The sequence below is a fragment of the Salarias fasciatus genome, chromosome 9 (genome assembly GCF_902148845.1).
Source record: "Salarias fasciatus chromosome 9, fSalaFa1.1, whole genome shotgun sequence".
NCBI lineage: Eukaryota > Metazoa > Chordata > Actinopteri > Blenniiformes > Blenniidae > Salarias > Salarias fasciatus.
In genome coordinates, this window is record NC_043753.1 from 11680954 (window position 1) to 11704536 (window position 23583).

At 42.5% G+C, this 23583-nt stretch overlaps 1 protein-coding gene across 1 annotated transcript; it reads left to right on the forward strand.

Annotated features, from left to right (window-relative positions):
- The first annotated feature begins 9433 nt into the window (after window positions 1-9433).
- On the forward strand, window positions 9434-13430 carry pi15a (peptidase inhibitor 15a). The gene is made up of 6 exons (XM_030099786.1): window positions 9434-9553; window positions 9697-10000; window positions 10826-10944; window positions 11919-12051; window positions 12157-12272; window positions 13161-13430. Exons 2-6 carry the CDS (start codon window positions 9728-9730, stop codon window positions 13294-13296), a joined length of 777 nt encoding a protein of 258 aa, XP_029955646.1. The 5' UTR covers window positions 9434-9553; window positions 9697-9727; the 3' UTR covers window positions 13297-13430.
- The last annotated feature ends 10153 nt before the right edge of the window (window positions 13431-23583 follow it).

Genomic DNA, 23583 nt, shown 5'->3' on the forward strand with positions numbered 1-23583 from the left:
AGAGAACTCATTGGCACAACGAGAGGGATTTTAATTTGTCATGTTTGATGACCCTTTTTGTGGAGCCCTCAGCTTTCCAGATATAATTATCGCAGAGTAATCTGTTGCAAAAATAGACGTTAGATGTGTTTTAAATTATTTATGTGCTTTATTGAAACAAAGGTTGTTTGAACTACAGCAGAATATCTAAAAACTATCACTTCCACCTACTTTCTATGCATACTCATCAATTAAACTCAAAAACATGTTTTTTTTTGTACTGTGGGAGGAAACTGGAGCACTGGAAGGAAACCCACACACACCCAGGGTGAATATACCCAATCCACACAGGATGAGCCCGGATTCAAACGGAGGATATTCTCACTGGGAGGAAAGAGCTCTAACCGCGACACGTGTCTCCATTAAACATTGCTCTGAATGTTTCAGATGTCTCTCTACTCCAACAGACTCAAATAAATGAGTTTGCCTGATAACAAGCTATTGGAATCAGGTGTGTTGGAGCCAGAGTATAAGCAATCAGTACTTGTGATTCACATGTTAGATGTTAGAAAATCTCATTTCTTCATGATCCATCTGAAGCATTAGGTAGTGGAGAATCTTTGTGGTCATTTTATGAAAAATAAGGGTCATGAGCTCCTGATTAACTTAACCGTGTTGACTCAATAGTTAGTGAAATCTTCCAAAACGAAGAACTTCTGTGAAAACTTGGAATGATGTTGAAGGGTGAAACGGGAGGAATCCAAGTTTTAAAAAGCTGTAAAACTAACTCACCTACAAAAATCATTCAATGTATTTTTTCAAAAATTCACACTTGTTCTGGTAATAGCTGTTGATCAAACCCCATAATGTCAAGAATCTATTGGATGCTGCAGATTAAAAGGACCATATTACATCAAAACAGCTAGACAGGATTGAAGGTGCATGATTAAACTTCTAATCAAGTTTTTGATATTTGATTATTTACAGTATGAGACCGTGACATGCGGCTGTTCGAGAGAACGTGCTCAATTGTTTTTCATGCTGTCACAGTTGTAATATTCCTAGCAAGCTTTATACATTTCAGGGGAGGAAGAAAAAAAAAAATCTCACAATGATAAATGAAGCTATGTTTCTCTGTCATGGTACAATCAAACTGTGGGGACCATGACCTCTTCGTATTTGCTCCATAAAACTTGGCTTGTTTGCTCTGAACCGGAGGAACTGAGCAGTAAAGTCTTACGAGGGATGCCACCTGCCGCAGCGGGCTGGAGCCGCACAAAAGGGAGTGCAGAGCAAAACATCTTCGGTCACCTTGTTTGGACCAAAACACTGTAAGAGACGCTGAAGCACTGCATGAGTCTGAAGGCCTAAAAGTTTACTGTAACATAACAACTTGACATCTTGTTGAAAACGGACAGATTCACTGCAGAGCGGAGGCGGGCACACGAAAACTGACTAACACCCGATTTGAATATTTCTTATTGAAAAGCAAGGTCACAGGGTTTAGGGCACCGCTGTTTTTGCTCTGCAATATTCAAATTGTTGCATTAATCTTTCAGCACAGCAGAAGGTCAAAGTACACCCACAAGCGTGACCCACGCTGGAAAAATAAAGCTTCTACTTTCTAAATAGATGCAAAGCAGTCGTATTGCTTGAATCCTGTGCAATAATTTTTATTCTCATGATTCATGATTTCTCACCGCCTCATTTACAGATCGGGGCCAACTGTCCAGGTCTATGCTCAGGGAATAATGCCTTGCATTCTCATTGGATTTTGTAAAAGGACATCAGATAGAAGCTGCACGGTCGATGCTGAAAAAGCCTTCTTGCTTAAGTGCAGCTCTGTAATAAAAGTACACTTGCTCGCCATCTGTGGTTGATTTTGCTGGATGTTTGGCTCTCTTGGAGTTACGAACCCTGTTGTTTTTGCCTATAATCATCACCATATCTGACAAAATGTTAACTTGACATTGCTTGTGTGGTGAGTTTGCAATAATTCTGATTTAGTGCCACAACCACTTGTGCTGAAAAGTTGCATACTTCGGCTTTTCGGGACCCATTAAACTTCTAAACCAATATTTTTCCCGACCAAATAACTCCCAAAGAACATGACGACCGTCTTTTCAGCTCTGACCTCAAACGAGAGACGGGTTTTGGCAAAGTTTTTGGGAAATACTCAATAAAGTATGAGGCTCTTTTAACCAGCGCAATCTGCACTTGGGAAAACCTGGGAAAACCTAGAAACAACACAGCCTATTAGAGGGATGACGAAGACAAGAGGCCAGCAGAGGGACTCCCAGCAATCCACAGAGACTCTGCATCACTTCCAAGCGCACAAGAAAGCTTGAGCCTCACTGATAAGCCGAGGCCAAGAAAAATACTGATGTCATCAGAGGTATGGTCTTGGCAAGAGCCGGATAGTGATGGATTGATGATTATTCATTCAGCGTCACGGACCAAACTCAACCGAGATAAGTACGCAAGGAGCCGGTCTGATAATGAATATCTTGAGTTTCTTGTATAATATCATAGTACTCGCAAGTCGAGGTTGTGAGACTGTTTGAAATCCACTTTTAAAGCTCTTACAGTACACGGCCGCGTGCGCTCCATTTGGACTTTGGGCTCGATTTGCAGATTTCTTCAGAAAAGGAAACAATCGTGCAAGAAAAATGAAAACAGAAAGCAATAAGACTTTCATTTGTTTTTCTCTTTTTGCATCTGAATGTCTGCTTTATAGCACAGGAATTCTCGCTTGCACCTAACTAGCTGTTGGAAAGGCCAAAGTCTTTGCCACGTTATTGTCAACCAAGATCATGAGAGGTGCGAACGGGCGCGCAACAATGGTATCGCTTGTGTTATTGTACTTTGTTGCATGGGTTTGCTGGCAGGTAGCTACTTGAACGGGCTCTAATAGGATCAAGAAAGAAAATCTGACATAAAAAAAAAATAATAATCCAACATAACAATTTGCATATTCTTTAACGATGAATGGTACAGTTCACCAGATGTCACAGCTGCTCTCTGGACGCAAATTCTGCAAGCTGCAGACCGTGAATGTGCTTCCCAGCCACACAAAAGCTCTTACCAGGTGCCAAGTAAGCAAGGATCAAGTCTTAAACCACCCATGTAGGTCCCCAGAGTCTTTTTCCTCTCTTTCTCTTAAGTAAGACTTTCCGTAGGACAATTCAAAAGACTTTGTCCAATCATAAATCCTGAACAAGATAATGATTATAGGAAAATTTGATTTCCTTAACGGATTAAATTGGAAAAGTCTGTGTACAGTGAATGCAGTGGATTTCAGCAAACTGAGGTTTTCGCCACAAAACCCACAACATTTTTAGGTTTTAAGGATCATGAAGGACATGTCAAACCTCATGATCTACGGCGCGCATTGTTTCTATTACTCACAGAAGTCCCAGAGGCTCAGCTCGTTGCTCATCTGTTGTCCAGATCGGCTCGTCATCCTCTCGGTTCTGCCAGCCGATCGACGAGCTTCAACCCGCTCCTGACGATGAACTGGAAACAGTAGCAGGTCAAACGAAATCTGTCTGAATCAGCCAGATCAGTTCTCCATGCGCATTTTCTCCAAATACATTCAAAACAGATCCATAAAATTCAAAAAGGTTAAAAAAAATCTCCAGATGTTGTGAAAGACATTTTACACCAATGCTATTATACTTATCTGTGTGGTAAATACATAAAAGTTAAGACACAGAGAACGATGGGCTGTATGCTGCAAAAACACCACACATCTTCAATATCTGCTGTCAAATAACAACACACAATCTCTTGGCAGGGAAAGGTCTGCATTGTTTGTTTTGGTTTTGACAGCACACTCCTGAGTCCCAGGTGATAGTTTTTGTTACCTGTTGTCATAAAGATACGTCATAAAAAAAAAAGACCCTGCTCTATATATAGGCCCTGCTGGATTTTTCATGTTTGCCTGTCTCCCTCTCAGCTGACATTTGAACCTCTTGAGAAATGTCTGAGTGTGACCACAGCCGCGTCTCTGTGCAGTCTAACAAGGCGCAGGCATCAAAGATGGCTGTAAATGTCTTATAGATGGGTGAGAATATCTGGAGGTAAAGGAATGTAGCATGTCAAAAAATAGATGCACAAGCTGAAGAAGTTATTCCTGAAGAAGAACCCCCCCCCCCCCCCCCCAGTCTTACCCTCCCTCTAGTAATCCTGCAGGTTTTTCCCACACTCTAAACAGCATTACGGGAAGAAGGCTCTTTTTAATTGTGTATGTTCTGCTGACATAATGTTTGTTAAGATTGTCTGTGGGACTTTACAGCTCCTTACATAAAGCTGATGGTGAAGCAACTTGCCAGTTTATCTAATAGATCTCTTCCATTTATCATCCAATTAAGTTGAACTGGAAGAAAATTGAACTTTAAGAGCTGCTGAATCTGAACCTCAGTTGTTCCTGCTGTTGTTGGATGTTTACTCCTTTATTTGCGTTGACGGTCGTTACCGGCTGTTTCCTTCCTGCGACCGAGGTCGAGGACAAAGTCACCTCAGATTCCGCCGAGCTAGTATCCAGACAACAACAGGGGAAGACATCCAGCGCAGGTTTTCTACTTTTATTCTCTTCTTTTGAGGTTAAACCGAGTGGTCTTTCGGTCATTTTGTGCAACATCCTCTTACATGGCAGCGTTTTCTTTGCCAGTTGGTATTTCTGAAAACCTGCTTTTTTCTGCGATGTTATATTACCAAGCTGGTGTATATACACTCTCTAAACACAGCAGGAATTTAATTTTGAATCAAATTGAAGCCCAGCGAGGGCACTCTTTGATCAGAAGTCTCCCATATTTATTGACTTAATTACTGTGCTTGTTACTCTTCGGACCTGGGAGGAGTAATAATCCTCTCCTGAACTTCTTACGAGGACACGGGGTTGAAGTTTTCTCACCCGCCACTTTTGTCAGTGTCAACAAAGCCCGCTGTAAAGGTAGCAGACTGTGTGAAACTTACTGTATTTGCTATGTAACTGTATATTCCACTGATACGATGTTTAACAGCTGTGTGTGGAAGAAAGCAGTTTGGACAGCTTGAAGTTGGAGACTGGGCCTCTGACCAATGTAAACCCGCTCTCGAAATGTCACTATTTCTTTTTGCCCTCCGGCCAACAAAAACCCACTCGTGACATCACGGCGTCGCAGCCCCAAAGCTGCCCCAATGCGATCGCCTTTCAGAAAGTCACTGCACAGTACAGACAATTTTCCATACACGTAATCAATACAGTTATTCACACACACGGCTGGATTTCGCATGAAAAGCTCTCGGTAATTATCCACAAGTCAGTTGGCATCGGTAGGTATAAAAAGAGAAAAACTCAACTCAATCTCCCATTCACATGGCTGAGACAAAAGGTCATATAAAATTTATAGCATTTGTCTAAAAGCCAATGTGTAAAAACAGCCTTTTGTCCAGTCTCGGTATTGCAAATCTTTCTCTATGCTGCAAGAGTTTTCTGTTCAGCCCGCAGTGTCTGTGCTCTGTGAGGTAAATAAGCCATCAGCCGCGTCTTCAGTTGGCAGCTGGACCAGCAAAATAGCAGTATAAGTAATATTTGAAAGCAGCGCTCTCAATAAATCTGGATGTTTCACATTCTTTTAACACATAAAGGGAGGAATGCATGAGGAAAACACTTCACTGCAGGATGATATGTGTTCACAAAACCTGAACAAGCTGAAACTTTTAAGAAAAATAGATACAGTTTGTACATTATGGTTCAAAGTTAGATGTGTACTCTGATTACCTGCTTTGACCCGAATGACTGCAGTTTCTGTCTCTGCTACTGGCTACATGGCTGCGTGTTTAGTTTTAATGTAGATTTCATTACCTCACTTTTATCTTTTGTATTGCTGCGAGTTGGACTTTTAACTGGAGGATGTGAATTAATATCTTTCTAATGACAGGCCATCACTGTGTCACCTTAAGAATGGGTCATATGCAGAAAACAAAAGACTCTTTCAGAATACTTTCTTAATCCACATCTAAATTATTGCATAGGGTAAATTTGAAAAAAAATTAAAAATGGATTCGGTCAAAATCCTCAGTGCATGTGAGTTTTAAATGCTTCTGCCATCTAGAAATATTATTTAAACACTTGTTGGGTCTTTTTTTATGGTTGCTCTGTCTTGCTTTCCTTTTTTCTCCCTGCTGCAACTCTGAATTGGCATCAGCACAAAGTTTCAGGAGGCCTCTGGAGAGGGGGGGAAGCATAGAGGGGAAAGGACAACAATATATCGGAGGTAAATAAATGCTGCGTCTGACAAAGAATGCCATTGCAAAACACACCCGAGCAGCCTCAGAGAGGCATGTGCCCCGAACAATGCCCTTAATTACCCCTCTGATAATATGATCATAATGCTTCAGCCTCTCTGGAAGTCACTGGGTTCACTGCACACACAAGGAGCAACACTCTGAGACTGAGGGAATATCATCTGGAGCCTTGAAGAGGTTGCACGTGAAGAAGTTGTGTGTGTGTGTTTGTGTAAGAGAGAGAGAGGGAGCGAGAGAGAGAGAGGGAGAGAGGTGGGGGTGGATGGCGGGGACCTACTGTACAAATTCAGCTCAGTGCTCAATCTTATTTCCAGCTTCTCCGCTCTCAAAATGAACTTTTGACTGGATTGTTTTGTCTTGGATCGGCACCCTATGACTAATTAAGCATGGCGAGAAAGCGAAAATCCGTGAAACAGGTGTAGGTTAAGACAACCTGATGATATGGATCCTATTATGGCTGCGAACCAGAGAGTAAGAGATCAGAACTGTGTTAATCTGGATCTTTGGCCGACGGGCCGGGCTGGCTGGAAAACAGCTGGACTATTGATACCAGATGAGAGGATGAGTCAAAACACTGAGCAGATGTGATGGTGCGCAGTCACAACAGGAAAATATTAAACTCAATCGCATTACATCTGAAAATAAAGGTTGCCTTTCTCAAATGAAATCACTATTAAATTTAATAGCCATTTAATTTGAGAAAAGCAATCTTTTTTAAGTATATTAAATGAAGCATAATTCTGAGAAAGTGGCTTTAATAAGCTTAAAAGTGATTATTCCTTCATGATTTGATACTTTTATTTGACTGAAGATTACACCCCCAAAAAAACTCTGGATCAGAGTTTAGTCTGAATCTGATATTATTAGCAGAGTAAATATGGTAAACACAAAGCAAAGATTTACAGTTACTGTAATTAGATGGTATTTTGGGGCATGCTACTTCTACAACTAAAATGACTACGACTAACTAATTAATTCTATTTCTAACAGTGTAAAAGTGAAACACGATAAAGTCAAAAGCACATAACCTCCTTGACAACTTGGGTTACCACTGACTATACACCCATTTTTGCTAATCTACAATTCTGTTGCCAAAACGTTTGTTCATTTATCAAACAAAGCTCCAGTGTAACATGTAGATATTATAACTAAATAACTTGTGAGTGTGTAACTTTTTTATATGCTTATGGTTTGTATAAAAATATCTTTTTGGACGCAAAATAAATGATCTTCACTGATATCTGTTCTTGAATCTCAGCGTTGTGTTTTTCTGTGTCTGCTTAAAATGTGTTAAAAGGTCAGTGTTTTCTTTGTATTTTATCCAGTTGGTTTGGCGGGCCAGATTGAAGTCTTTTGTGGGCTGCTTATGGTCCACAGGCCTTATGTTTGACATCCCATGTGCTTAAAAGCGGCAAGAGAAAACAGACAAAAGAAGTAAATGAAGTACTCACAAATTTAAAATCCAGATATTTCACACACACATAGTATAAATCACAGTATAAATCTTCCCTGCGCAATAAATCTAATTTTCCTGTCGGCCCTGACACTATTTCTTTCCTATTACAACAGAAAATAGACAAGCGCCCTTTTGTACTGTGCTGGACTTCATCACAGAAGTTGAAATAACCACCTAATCTGTCATGATTCATCCTCTCTCTCTGCAGATTGGTGAAGCTCTCAGTGCACAGGCGGCGTGCAGAGGTGGAGAGCAGGAGCTCAGATGTATGGATGGGGTGAAATGAGGGAGAAAACAGTTGCTTCGCTGTGCTCTCGAGTGATATATTCCCCCACCCCCCACCCACCCATTCCAGCACCTGAAAAGTCCATCACTTCCAAGAAGATTTTTGGGAAGGCACCAGTTTGTCAGCAACAGGAAAGAAGGAGAGAAGAAAGAGAGAGAAAAGAGGGGGGTTAGAAAAAGTGCTCCTGCGTCACGTTGCTTTAATTTGTTCTCCAGCTGCCAATGAAAATGATGAGCTTCAGTGGGATTCTCTTTCTCTCTCTCTCTCTCTCTCTCTAAACCACACAGCTGGAGCCTCCTTCTGAACAAGTGGATTCTTTATAGCGTAATGAATCCAGCGGAGGAGACTGATCGGACACATGAACCGGGCTCTCACACTGATTCTGCTCAGCCTGCTGGCTGCCTGCCTTCCTGCACATTAGCTTAATGCTGATGTCCTGATCAGTGGAAACTGAGAGGAGAAATGCAAAAATGAAAGCCTGCATAGGGATTCAATCAAGCAAATTTACCTTCATGGCTAAGTGATGGTACCTGACTCCACAAAGGGAATAAAACTGAATCTAATATTGGGCTGACCAATGCAACCAAGGGGATATTTCCATCCTGATATTAATGTTGACAGTGGAACATGAATAAGAAAGTGATTATAGGCATCCTCTTTAGAGAGGGATGAAGTTCAGCAAATGCAAATTGAATAAATGATGCTTGATAGCCTAAAAATTAACCCTTTCCCTCCCATTTGGCCACTGCTGACTGGCATGGGCACCTCTCATAGCTTTAACTCATAGATCATCCACGATATTTAAACGAATTCATAAAAAAAAACAACAAAGAGTGATGTGAGTGCTGGTGGTTTTCCTTAATCTGACTATTCTAGAGAAGATTAATAAATCACTGTGTGACACATTTGCATGATGAGATTTTCGATAGCATGAAAAACAGTGCTATATAGTTTTTTTAATCTGAATTTAATAATTTTTGAAAAATAAACACATATTCAGGTAGTAAAGGACTTAAAGAGAAAAAAATTTCAGTGATAGGCTTCATTTCATCCCTTTTAGGAGACACTTGTTTTCCCTTTTGCAGCTCAACCCTTAATAAATACATCCACAAGAAGAAAAAACAACAAGGGAAACAAAAAAAAATCTTACTTTTTTCTTCTTATGCCGTTCTTTTTTCTTTTCCTTTCTGTTTTCTAACATTGATGTCCAGATGAAAACACGCACAGGTCCGTGCGCTGCAGGCGCAGCCGTGCGTAAAGCGGTGTTTCAGGTGACAGGGAGGAGCCGTGCGCCTCACCTCCGAGGCACTTCCTCCGCTGTTCACTGCATTATATAAACCCCCCGCACACGGACCTCTGCGGCAGTCACAAAGTTTGCACATCGCGAAACAAAACAAAACAAAACAAACCCCCAAAAAATAACCAACTCCTCACTTGTAGCCCTACCTCTCTCCAATCTGCTACCCAGGCTGCAGAGGTGATCCAGCCTTTGGCAGCGCAGGAGCAAGGGACTGCCACGCGAGGAAAAGAAAAAAAATAAGGTAAGATCTTACGATTTTGGGGTTATATTCAAACAATCTGAAAGCCAGATGTGTACCAAGTGTTAACGATGTCTTGGCTGTAAATTGCGTAATTTGTGCGCTCGATGACAAACTCTTAAATATTTTTTTCTTCTTATTTTCAGAGTCATCCCGGACGCGGGATATTGCACCGGCATGAACATGAAGCATCAGTTATTTGCCATAGACTTAATGCTTTTGTGCATATCTTGCGGAGCAAGTGCGCTGGCGACGAGTCTCCCCGCGTCCCTGCCAGCCGCGAATCTCACCAGCCTTGGCGCGGCGCACAGCTTTGGAACAGACACTACAACACTTTCTAAAACCAGGAGGAAGCGGTACATCAGCCAGAACGACATGCTGGCAATCCTTGATTATCATAATAAAGTCAGAGGGAAAGTGTTTCCTCCAGCCTCCAACATGGAATACATGGTAAGTCAGAACTTTTTTCATTCAAACTTTGGATCAGTTTTCCAGGAAAGAGGGCGTTCTTCAATTGGTACCTTTTCTGAAAAGTCATCTACTAATAGATGTGTTAGTCAAAGATGCAAATAATTGAAGGATGCAAAAGGAGCTTTAATTTCAAACATGCAGTCACATGTCATTGATTCAAAGTGGCAAACGTAGATTTGACTTTGCATGTGATGCTCAGCAGATTGCACTGCAGACCACCAAAGAAGCCCTTTCCAAAGGAAGCAGGGTCATGTTTAATGTCAGCGGAGTATGGAGAAAACAGCAGTGGTCACTTTCTGGCCGGTTTAACATGATGGCAACCCACACTCCCCCCCCCCCCCCCAAAAAGTTTGGATTCTCCAAAAAAATTCAAAAATATAACATATATAGATTGTACTTTTCTACAATATTAGAACCAATTTGAAATGACCACAGTTTTTGTCCATCATATTAATAACATATTAAATACATGCTACAGTGCACCACAGGTGCACTCATGAATGGGATTTTGTGGTGTCATCCAGTCTCACTGATCCTAAATGTGCTTCAGTGTAATTGTTCCCCTCCCATCACTTTACATGAGACTCCAGAAAACTTCGCTCCCTCTCTTATGTAACCCATGTGATGGATGACTGCTGCATCTCGCCATGGTAACATTTGTAACCCGCCTCTGAACCCAGCAAGTGCCAACTCTTATCTCACGTCCCGCCGCTAAATAAAGACCCGTGTTGATATGTTCCCCTCAGTTATGCAATGCCTCTTTTTTTTTCTTCTTCCTTTCTGTCTTTCTGTACGTGTGTTTAGGTGTGGGACGACACTCTGGCGAAGACAGCCGAGGACTGGGCTCATGCGTGTCTGTGGGAGCACGGTCCACCTAACCTCCTCAGGTTCCTGGGTCAAAACCTCTCTGTCAGGACAGGACGGTGAGTGACCTTTAACTTCCTCCCACCCACCCCTCCGGACATCTGCAGCGCCTCTCAGGGATGACTCGCTCGCTCTGAGCAGCCGTGGCCGTTCGCCTGGTTGCTCCCTTCTGCTCGCTCCTAAAGGTTCTTGCACTGTGACCCAGTGACTGCTTGAGGAATGCACTTGTGACCCTTCAAATAAACAGAAAGCTGCACTTTCGGCCGTGACCCATGAGGACAAAAGCCGATCCCTTTAGCAAGGTCTTGACTTTCCATTGGGAAACACAGGACACCTTCATACGCTCGGACACTTTCAGATTTTAATGAGGAGCAACACAAGGCTGCAGGGAATACCGTTTATTCTGACTGCTCCTTGTGTACTCGCTGAAAAACGTCTGGAGTGACTGTTTTCTGTCAAAATACCAGGACATAATCGTGGTATTTATTTATTTTTTCGTCGATTTTATCTTGTACACACAAGCAGGGGGCTCAGGTGTGTTTTTCTTAAAAACACTGAATTAGATAAAACAGCTCCAGAAAACACTGTGCACATATTTTATTCCCATTAATCTACATTAAAAGTCTTGGCAGAATAGAAAGACATCCTTCATTCTAGGCGCCTTGGCCCAAGTGGATGAAACAGCGCTGGAGTTTTTGATGCAAGTCAGCTGTTTACAGCATAGAGCCTGACAGAGTGTGAACCTTTTTAGGTAAAAAATGGAGAATGTCCCGGAAATGGCCTCAAAATAATCATATAGTCAACATAATTCAAAAGTGATTTGATGCAATAATCGGGAAAACTAAAAGGCGTCAAAGAGAAGAACTGAAGCAACTGCTCATAGAGTCACAGCGGTTTTCTTAGTTAAGGTTGAAGTGGCTTCTCCTGATCAAATGGTGGTTTTCATTGGAGGGGGCCGTGATTGGTGCTTGTTTGCCACCTGGCGCTGATGATAAAATGCTCCTCACTTAATTCGTCTGGTCTTCATTCACAGCTACCGATCCATCCTCCAGTTAGTGAAGCCGTGGTACGACGAGGTCAAAGATTACTCCTTTCCTTACCCTCGTGATTGCAATCCGCGGTGTCCACTCCGGTGCTACGGACCCATGTGCACCCACTACACACAGGTATGTGCCGGCTTCCCACTGTTAAGTGTCGTGTAACCGAACTGTCGCAGCAGTCGCGTGAAATAACAGCTGATTTTCTTTCATTTTTTTGTGTCCTTTTCATAGATGGTTTGGGCAACATCCAACAAAGTGGGCTGTGCTGTACACACATGCCACAACATGAACGTATGGGGCTCAGTGTGGAAAAGAGCCACATATTTAGTTTGCAACTACTCTCCAAAGTGAGTATACCCTTTGTAACCTCGCTTCTAATTGTGTCATTTGTGTCTTAAAAGCTGGATAGAGTTAATTCTGTCCTGTCGGGAGGTCTGCTACATTTGAGTGAACCCTGCTGACCTGATGAGAATAGGGCGACAACAGCATTAATCCCAGCATAGCCCGCTCTGTTCTGGGCTGACTGATGAAATGCCACCCATGGCGCCGGGAGATTCAGATAACCCCGATACAAGCCTGTGAACCAGTACCGCATTACCAAAGCCCAAAGAGGGCCTCGAACCAGAAGCCTCTAAATCATTCTCGGAATCAAAGCTCTTCTGAACTTGTGACTGACTTGTGACCTAGGTTCTTTAATCCCACCGCTTCGAGACATATATGAGGGCAACAGGGTGGAGACACTTATGACCTATTTGAGGCTCTTAGAGCACAATCTGATCTGATCTGAAGTGGTAAAAAGAGACTAGCTTCTCGAAACCGCCTCAAAAATCTTTGTTTATTATGAACGACCTGAAATTTTATGAAGCAAAAATGTGCAGTCTGACATTAAACCCGCCAGAGTTTCTTTTAAGACTTCCTCGGACAAACAGCTGTCTCTTTTCAGAACACAGAACATGCTATTTTGCTCGCAACATGATGGCAAACTTTCACTGCTGCATCACTACAAATGTTCAGATAATTACTGGAAATATCACGATAAGCAGGTTCACTGTTGATCTATTGTCCAGTTTGGACCTCAGTACTATTTGATCTTTCCTGGGTCAAAAATTAAATTTTCAGTTTCTCATAAAATCTCATTTTGTGACTGATTTCCTATTTGAAGCTTTGTAGAGCTATTTTAAAACAGCTAAGCTCTGTGACCACAGTCATTCACACTGGATGTTGCTGTTTTCCAGGGGTAACTGGATCGGGGAGGCCCCCTACAAAGTAGGCGTCCCCTGCTCTGCCTGCCCTCCCAGCTACGGTGGCTCGTGCAGCAACAACATGTGTTTCCCTGCTCTCAGGACAAACTACCTGCACTGGTTCAAATAAACACAGGCTTCCTCTCAACATAAGCTGACAACCTACAGTACCACAGAGACTTTCTTTTAATCCAGTGAGGATTTGCACAAAAAGTCGTGAACAACGCTATTTTGTATATATGGGCTTATTTAAGGACAAAAAAAACTATACATTTGAAGGCAGCGGACGAATTGATGGCTTGTAAATAATTTGTAAATTGTTACCGAATTGCTTTGACTGTTTTAATTGATGAACTGTAACTTATACAGGCCCCCTGAACGGTGCGGACTGTATGTGGTGCTGCAAACACATCTGGTTTGCACTATTTCAGTTTACTGTTGACAGTGTGGTAATTAAGGACATTGCAATCATCAAAGCTCTTCATACCTGCTTCACTTTGGTGCTACGGGCATCGCACCTTCATGCTGTGTGCCCTGCCTTCGCAAGAATGTTGCGATTTAAGGATCAAAGCATCTCACTTCAGAGGGGAAACCTATGCTGGCGGTGTCATCTTTAGACAGACGCTCACAGACTTCACACCGCCTGTGTCCTTCAGCGACTCGGCCAAACGTTTGCGGGCAGAAAAGTGCAGAATATATATATTTGCTGGAGAGCAGAGTCTCCCTTTGAAGCCTGGGTGCGAGCGTAGATGACGCCTCTGTTAACCTCAGTGAAACTCCACGGTGCCTTTTTTTCTGTTTTAATCTGCACTAATGTGTCACTCATATTTCATATTTATAGCAGACAAAGCACAGACTTGCATATCTGTTCTGTAATCACGCTTGTTATCGTATATATTGGTGTGTTTTATACCAGTATATTGTATATTCATTGTGTTTATAAGTTGCTATGATCTCTGGTGTAGTTTGGTTTTTGGGGTTGAAGCACTCAAGTGCACCTTAATTGTTTGTAAATTTCTAAAATGCCAAGGAAATTATTATTTTTTTTCTTTTTTGTATGTGTAGATAAACCTTATACCTTGACTATGTTAAAGCAAGTATACTGTAAGTTATTCATTTTTTTATATTGGAAAAATATTTAAGTTGTATCTTTTTTTTTTATTGCGTATTGAACACACGTTCAACATATTCAAGCAAACGGAAATACAGAAATAGGAAAATACCATTTTCAGCACTGACTATATTTAAATCAACAACAAGCTATTTATGCAGTGAACCCTTCTTCCTGTTGTGTTTTGTACTTGGAATAAAATGCTCTGTTTTCATTGTGTTTTTTTGGGTGAGATTCAATCCACACGGAGCCTCTGGTCCAAGCAGCTTAATTTTTCTTCTTTCTGCTCCCATTTCGCCTGGTATTGATTGGCTGCTCGGCCCCAAAGAGTCAGACCAAGTTCTTGATTCTCGATCTTCATTTCCAATTAAACGGTGCCCTTGAAAAGTCACCAGCTTCCCTCTGTGCCCGGCCTCTCGGAGACTGAGAGGGAGAAGAGGAAGCATGTCGAGCGCGCGGCTCCGAATCCTAATAGGAGGAGGTTGACTTTGGCCCCCGACTGTCTGTGTCTACATAAATGAACAGACAGCTGATAGGGTATCAGGGGACCTTCTTTGTTTGAGTTTGTCCATGGAAACTACTGAGCTTGAGGGGAGGGAGGAACAGGAGGGAGTGTGCGTCTCTTGCAGACGGGTCAAAACCAACGGCATCCCCTGCTTTCGATGTGGAGGACGACGGAGAAACAAGCAGGTGGAGCTTGGAACCATAAATGCACTGATGTGTTGGGCAGATGCTGCAGTTCCTGGTTGTCTCTCCGCTTTGGGAATTCAAAAACAGTCTCCCGTCAGTCTGTCGTCAAACTCTGTGTAGGAAAAACCATCAAGAAAACACACGAAGGAACAAGCAAAACCTGAACATGTTTCATTCTGTTCGATAAACATCTGTTTTCCTTTAAACCGGTCAGCAGCAAACACCTCTCTGTAATACACTTTGGCATTTGGGCGTTCACATTTTCCCGCTAAACTATGCATAGCAGGGCTTCAAACTGCCTCCTGCACATCATTAGCGGGCTTCATTTAGGCAGCAGGCTCAGATAGGCGAGACCATTCCCTGGAAACGACCGGCGGAGAGTTTTCGAGGAACACACCGACATGCGTGGGAAAAAAATCCTTCCGTCTGCGCAGAAATGCCAGAGCCAGAGCCAAACACATGATTGGTGTTTGCTTAAAAGGCACATCATCGGGACGCGGCGAGGAGGACTTCGACTATCTGCTGTTGACGTTTATCTGGCTTATTCATCAGTGGTCAGAGGCAGAGCGAAGGTTAAGGATATGGATTTGGGTCAGGATGAAAGCAACGTCTGACGGCTCCAGGAGACGAACAGAAACGCAACTACAAAAAAGTGTAAACTATAAAAGACACTAATCTGCTGTTTGTGTGCTCAGAATTATCAAATGCAACTGTATTCTTTAGAGTCAGTCTTTACAGAACTGCCGTGCTTCTTGTCAAGCTTCCATATCATTTATAAGTTTGGCTTCCGATCCGGTAAATGAGTAGAAACACAGAGTGTTTATCCATCTTTGGTCATTTTCAACTTCTCTTCAGCCCTGTTACACAGATTTATGCTTTTTTTTTTTTCAAGGTTTTTTTGAAACTGTTCCAGACTGCTCAAGCAGAGTTCAAACACAGTGAAGGTGCCTCACTTTTACATTTACACACTCAGGCAATACCTGCTAATTCTGATGATCTACTTCACCTAACCTCACAGTATGTATGGGATTTTTAACCATACTTTCCCTTTCTAAGTGATCGAAGCTCCATAAAACTGAAGAAAACAGCAGCTTTTCTCTTGTAATTGGGAGCTGGATGATGTTTTTTTAATTAGTTCTTAAATTTGTGTTTTAAGACAATCAATATTTGTTTCAACCTCTACTTGTGAGAAGAATATAGGACGATTGGATTCATAATGTGCACAATGGTGACCTGGTTATCATCTCGCTTTGATCACTCTGGCCTCATTTTCAGTGTTGTTTTGGTCCTCACTGCGCAGACATCCGTGGCAAACTCATGAATTTCACTGCTTTAGTTTCACTTGGTCTGATGGCACTGATCCTTCTCCGAGGGGATTTTTGCAAGAGGAACAAAATCTTGGACAAGCCCCCTTGAAGACCGAGGGGCGCAAGTTAATCACAATCAGAGAGACGGAACAGATTTTTAGTCTCCAGTTGCTGCAGTAATAAATCCGCCTCTACTGGCTCATGCGATGAGCCAGTGCGTGCCAACAGGTAGTGGAGCCACATGACGCATCTTTCAGCTCATCCGAAGGTGAACCACTTTTCCTAATAACACTGTGAATTACTGAGCTGTCAGATAAACTTTAACTGCTAAAAACAGTTTAGTCTCCCTTAAGTGTGAAGGTGCTGAAACGTTTATTTACAGTGAAAATGGTAGTCAGAGCATCCATGGATAGATTATTAACAGGAAGTGGGTGAGACTCGGGGAGTCGGTGTCCAAATGTGCAAGCAGCCATCCAACTCCAACAATGATTAGAGAGAACGAAGAAGAGACACAAGCAGGTTAAGTGGAAACAGAAATAAAAAATAAGGGATAAATCCGTTGCCTGAATAGACATTAGCTTGGAGTTTTATTTTCATTTTCAAATGCTTGTTGCACAGCTGCAGAAAGACTCTCCCCTGTTTTATCGCCTCTGTACTCAGCAACCTCTCTGTCCTCTCTGACTTCACAGAATGGTTGAGAACTTGGCTCCTCCGTGCCTCCAGGGGGATATTGGGATAGACTACTTTCTAATTCATTGTATTGTTTCTTGTCTTCAGTTCCCCTTGGAAGCACAACAACTATGTTTATTCTGCTCCCCTCGCAGCTCACCCATCGGAAATGCACCCTGTGCCCTGTCTAAGCTTCGCTCTGTCTTCAGACCTCCCTAAAAATCCTCCGCCGCCAGAGCAGCGTCGCAACTTGAGCACATCAAAGTGGAGCTGCTATTAGGACAGAAAATGCCGGAGTTAGAGCTCCGTGGTTTTTAAAAAGTTTGCTGTCGAGTTGGTTATGAACATACTCGAAATTCTACTCGCATACTACAAGAAAAACAGTTGAAATCCTCACATAACCAGCTCCTCACAGAGGTCAGACCTCCCCCTGCCTCCCAAACACTTCCCTCTATATATCCACATATAGTAGGTATGTGAATAATTAATACAAGAACAACAAAAAAGTTCAATTTTGCTTTCAAAAAGACTTTTAAATGAATCTAAATTTACTTTACGCTCTTCGTTACTATCGCTATGACCACGTGGAAACTACTCCTGAAACTTTACAGAGACAGTTGACAAATGCTTGTTATATAACTTCTAAACGGAGGCGGTGGCACCACCACCGTGTGCCGGGATCAGGTGAGAGCCCGTTGACATATGTGTTTCCCAGGGACTGATGTCAGCTGCTGGAAGCATGTTTTGGGATCTGCTCAAATGTTGGCATGTACATGCTAAAGCCCCGTTGCCACCATAAATCTCCGAGGGCCGCAGTTAACTGCAGGCCATGTTTTAGCAGTCCCTTTTTTTAGGCTGGATGCCCTTACTTCAAATAAAGAGTGAAAAATAAAGCACTTTAGGTACACAAATCATTTGCGGTGTCTCACATTTCCATCTTTACTCTATTATACTGTTTTCTTAGGACCGTGTTGCTATAATATGTGGGAAAATGTTTCATTTTTATGGTTGGATTTACATGCCCTCTTACGTGAGAAACACGCATCTTGTCTGTAATCAGACGCAGTGAAATAAGACACCGTTTCAGTTTGAGCTAAATGGCTTACGTTATGGTCACTTTTCCCTGTCCACTGACTTTCCCTTGGCAAAGTATGCTTCTAGCATGGTCTGGTAAAATCTAAATAAAGCATATCTGGCATACTTGAGCACAGCGATTTCATTTTATATCTAAGGACGCGAGCTGGTGTTATGTCATGAAACTGTATAGTCTATATTCACCCTGTATGTAACATTAAAAGTAATCACATGTTGCTAACCCAGCGCACCACACCCACGGAGGACACTAGAATATAACCTCTGTGCACCTAATGCTGAGACAAACTGGACTTGACCCTTCTGGTTTAGTCTAGGAACACAAACGGAGGCAAAGGTGGCCCATGTTGAGTGTTTGCTTTCCATATCCTCCTGCAGTCTTTGTCTTGGACGAGGCCACGTTCGCCTCCTCGCGAGGCCGAGCAGGGACTTCAGACAAGCGACATCCTGCGGCTGCGAGGCGCGGGCCAAAATCAATGTCCTTTCAGGAGCGCGGCGCTGGGAAAGTGCTACCTAATCAGATGGGCTTTCTTCTCGCCTCGCAGCTCTCTTTCATGCCCCACACTCAACAGGGTCAGCGAGACTTTGATGCTCACATTGACTTATGGCAGTTGCTTCTGAATCCTGGTCCTGAAGCAGTCCTCTTCTCCCTGTTCATGCATGCCTGATTCGAATGAATGAGTTGTCCTAAACAATGCGTTATCCTGCTTTATGAACAGCAGTTCACCAGAACCAGTAAATTACAGTGTGTGTATGACTTGGCGTGGCTTTGCATAACTTCTTCTGATGGCATGTTCTACAAAAAAAGAAGAAATACAAATCTTCTTCACCGATTCATTTCACAATATACAGAATTTTCTTTTCCTCTCATATCTTTGAGTAAGTAATGGAGAATTCATTCTGACATCCACCGTGGCAAATCGAGCATCACATCAAATCGAAGAAGATGCACAGTCGCTGCATTCTCTTTAGAAAATCCTATTGAGCAACATTAGAGCAGAAAGCATTTGGCGGCAGTGTGCAGTTTCTTGGTTCCAGTTGGCGGCCGCCACAAACGGTGAATCATCGAAAATTCAGCTCGAGGAAAGAGCAACACGCACTAAAGCACTGGAGTATGACTTTCTTCTTGTATTACTTAATTCGTAGCTTAATAAAATCTGACAAACAACATGATGGTATTTGAATACTCACAATTGCCCCCCTGCTCCCACGAGCTACATCCATCAGATATTTCCAGCTTAGAGCAACGGCTTTTGAATCTAATCCCAGTTGGCTACGGGTGAAGACAAGATAGCACACCACACACACAGCCGGTGTGTGTGTGTGTGTGTGTGTATAGACACCAGTAATATTAATAAAAAGAAGTGTCTCATGACAGGAAACAGACAAGCTCTTCCACTTCCACGGCAAAACAAAAGGTTGTCTCATCATTCCCAGCATTCACCACTGAGCTCATGGGTTTGGACTGTTGGATGAAACTCACAGGTGCACAGGGAGAACATGAGAACTGCAAAGCCAGGCTAGAACTGGTTTTATTTTCACTGTGAGGAAAGAACTAACCTCTACAGCATGAGATACATATTTTTGGATGGTATTTTCTTGATGTGGGAGTGGAGTAAGAGTCCACAGCTCACAGCAGTAAGAGCTGTATTGTAACTGTACTAAAGCCTAAAGCTTTTTGTTTGGTCCAAGTTTTCTCCTGTGAGACAGAAAAACGGTTTTAAAAGTGTTTCAGAATACAGAGAGTTTAGTTTCTTTTTTTCAGTTTGTCTTTGGGACTTTACTTGTCTTCACACTGATCTGAAAGCAGCTCTCTGACAGTGTGACAGTGTCACTGCATGCAGATTGTATGTTAAAAGACACTGACACCTGGTGGTTATGGTAATGTCTGATGATTGTCATGCTTTAAAAATGTCATATCACAAGAAACCACAAGAAAATTCCATTAATTAACCACCATTGCTAAAACTCTGCATAAAAAAACAACTTTACAGGCATAATATCTAATTTGTTATCAATTTTGGTTTTAATCCTTCATATGAGTACATGTCTCATAGGTTGATCAATGAATACATGTCAGTTCAAATCTGTTCTGTTTCTCTAAAATGAACAAGGATAGAGGTTAAAATCAGAAACTGTAAGTACAAATATTGCTTTAACCCACAGCAAATTGAAGCAATATCAATTCAATCCATGATTTCTCACTATATTTGCTGAAACTACTCCAATAGATGCTTTCCTATGCTCACCTCACACAAAAACTTGGATCATTCGAGGTTTGATCATTAATTCAAATTGATCATACATGTGTCAGACTGTCGGTAACTCTGTGTTTGCACACCACTGCCCTGAAGCAGTATGAAAGAAGGACTGATGAAAGACGTGCAGAATACCTGAAACCTATTTTTTTTCCCAACATATGTATTAGCATGCATTGGCCACAAGGGGGTAGACGTAGACAGACGAAACCAGAGGTGACCTGAGACGGTGGGTATCTGAGGCAGCCTTCTGCTGAGCTCTGCTGATAATGTCACAAAAGCAATGGAGCAGAACATCTGCCAAATGACCTTGATGCTCTTTAGTCACATCCTCACCCCGACGCCGTTCCAACACTCTGACCTCAATACGGCTCAACCAGAACCGTTAGGGAGGAGTGTGCCAGATAACGCCGGCCAACAAAAAAGTGTTCTTCGAGAGTGTTTGCGGGGCCCGCCGGTGTGTCCGAAGGCGGCTGTTGTGTGGACGACGGGCCTGGCACGGCCGCTGCATTCTGCCAGATTCATGTGGTTTTTAACCACACGCTGAATGGAGGAGGTAGAGAATAGTGCGTCCAGGCTTGTGGCTTAACAATGACCGTGTGAGTCCGAGAGAAAGAGAATAGAAAGAGAGAAAGAAAGATGCTGGAAGGAGACGGAGGAGGACAAAGAGAGGAGGGAAAAGGGATTGTTTTGGTCTGAGATATGGGAAAAAGCTGGTGTGGGCACAAGCGAGAGAGAAACATGGAGGTGGAGAGAAGGTCAGATACCGATGGAAAAGAATAACTGGAAACAGCAGAAGCAAGTAGTAGATAAGAACAGCAACAAAAAACAGCGATGATGAGGAGAAATGTCATGAATGGCTGTTAACATAAGAAACTAAGGCATGAAATCATTTATATTGCTCCACCGCCGGCGCAAATAGTGTATATTTATTGGCAGGCATTGTAATAAACATCAATCAGAGAATGTCTTGTCTGTTACAGATGGCCTGAACTGAATTAGCACTCTGTAAATCACAGAGAACCCTGAGCAGTCTGTAAATATTTTCTTTATCTATACAATTTCATTTTCATAGTCAGGGGGCCGGAGGCATCTCCTCACAGTCGGACTCTGTGTATTCCAGCTGTAGCCTTAATGTAATATAGGCGCTTTCATACACCGAGCTCATAAAACTTATTTCGAGTGTTTAAAATAATTACAAGTTTTATGTATTGACTCATATGTTTATGTTATGGGGGGCGTGTGTGCCAACGCACACATATGCAGCCTGTCAGTCTTCTGCTGCTTCACCTCTCACTCTCTCGCTGTCAGACGGAGACAAACATAAACACACACACGCCCTCGCTTCCTCCCTGTCCACGTACACACCGAGACATCGCATTCACATACACTGATTTTGTGCATACATATAGAAAGCCCCTTGAACAACAACTGCTTGCTGAATCCATATTTCAACGCTACACTGACCTTACAAGGTTGATTATAGCAGTCCAGATTATGTGGGTGTGTGCAACAGTAATAAACGTGCACACACACATGCAAACATACATGCCGGCACCCATGCATTTTATCTGAATGTAGTGCGGCATTAATTCTATAGCAGATGAATGAGTGTTTTTTGGTGCTGCACCCCTCCTGGGACTGGTGAGCAAAGGGAGAGTGTTGCTATTTCAGCTGCGGTGAAGGAAGGAGGGGGAGGCCTGCTGGGTCTGACCGCAGGGAGAGGGCCGCTGCCGGGGCCGCGGTCGAGGCCCCTGCTACTGACCCAGGGAGCAGACAGTAAACCCCGGTTTACGCAAGTTCAGAATGCGGTGGGTCCTCGATGTGAGAGCTCTTCTTTCATATTTGCAAAAAAAAAGTAGGTTAGACAGCAGAAGCACCCTGGATGTATTTCTATAGTTTTCGGTACATACTGATCTAGTTCATCTTAACTTTGGGTGGCGGCAGAAAGCAGGTAGAGCCTTTTCTGAAGTAATAACTTTTAAAACTCCCATTGAAGAAGTTATACTTATTTGAAATTTCGGATTCTTCGTGCTTATCTACTTCTGTTGTGCGTCTTTACAATGGGGAATACTATACATCTGTGGCACTGTTTGACTGAAATACTATACATTTGCTTCTAAACATCTTCAATTGGTTCATTCAAGGAAAGATTTCAGATCAACCTGAGTTTTTGCTTAGCTGATGTATAAGTGAGGAGGAAACTGAACCCCAAGTGTCTCCAAGACGATGTTGTGCATGGCAGCTGTGGCCACTGTGAGTGTGAAGGTGATTTAGCGAATATGATCAACAGTAAAAACACCAAAGTGTAAAAATTAACCTACTCAGGGATTGTTTTCATCCATACATCAATTCATTTAACCAAATAAGATTCCTCTTCTCTGAAATTACTAACTGGTCACAACTGTGACAACATGCAGGTCAGAAGTCTGCTTTGTGCACTTGTTTGATAATACGTCCATGAGTTCATTTCTCTTTGTATTGGATTAAATGTTTCTGTCGGTCGGAAAGAACTACTGAATGCATCCGTCTTTCATGCACCTTCACCCAACTCTGGGTCAAAGAACTGGATCCAGATCCATTTTACATTTGGAATAAATAATACATCCTGGAACAGTCCATAACACAGAGAGCATGTGCACACATTCGTCTCTATGACCAATTCAGAGACAAAATTCCCTTAATTCACAACAAAACTCAAAGAGCATGTCTATTCCATGCAGAGAGGCCACCGTGCCCAGAACTGAGCCTCTGATATTTTTGTTATGATCCAAGAATTGTAACCACTGCATGGCCTAAAATGACTGAACTGAACGAGTTTAATCATCTGTGTCTTCACCAAACAACATACTAATACTGTGCAGACGTTGTGTTAAAACTTTAAATCTGACACTTTAAATGCCCACTAAGTTCACCACACACAGCTACAAGACAAAGCTTTCTATGTATTCGGGAGGAAGTGACTAGGTCTAAAAGAAATAAAGCAAAATCACTGTTGGTACATGGCTGCTTGGCTACCATTTGGTTTACTCTATTTGTCAGCTGAAACACAAGAAAATTGTGTTCACTGTGAGGCCTGGTGATTCCACATGCGCCAGAGCTACCAGCGAACGTGACCGCATGACAAAAGACAAAACCTGCCTGTTTCCATAATGGAAATCGTTTGGTGTTTCAGAGACGAGGGGAAACAGTGACGACAGGTTCAGGTCCTGGAATTAACAGAGGGTCGGTTTGTGTTTTAATCCCCCCGTGGAGTCACCTGTGAACAGTTAAGGTTCGAGAGGACGGGG

Excerpts from the sequence above, each read along its gene's own strand:
- pi15a (XM_030099786.1), top strand. The coding sequence starts at position 9,728 with ATGAACATGAAGCATCAGTTATTTGCCATAGACTTAATGCTTTTGTGC. Across the intron at positions 10,001-10,825 it reads CCTCCAACATGGAATACATG|GTGTGGGACGACACTCTGGC; the intron begins GTAAGTCAGAAC and ends ACGTGTGTTTAG. Across the intron at positions 10,945-11,918 it reads CTCTCTGTCAGGACAGGACG|CTACCGATCCATCCTCCAGT; the intron begins GTGAGTGACCTT and ends CTTCATTCACAG.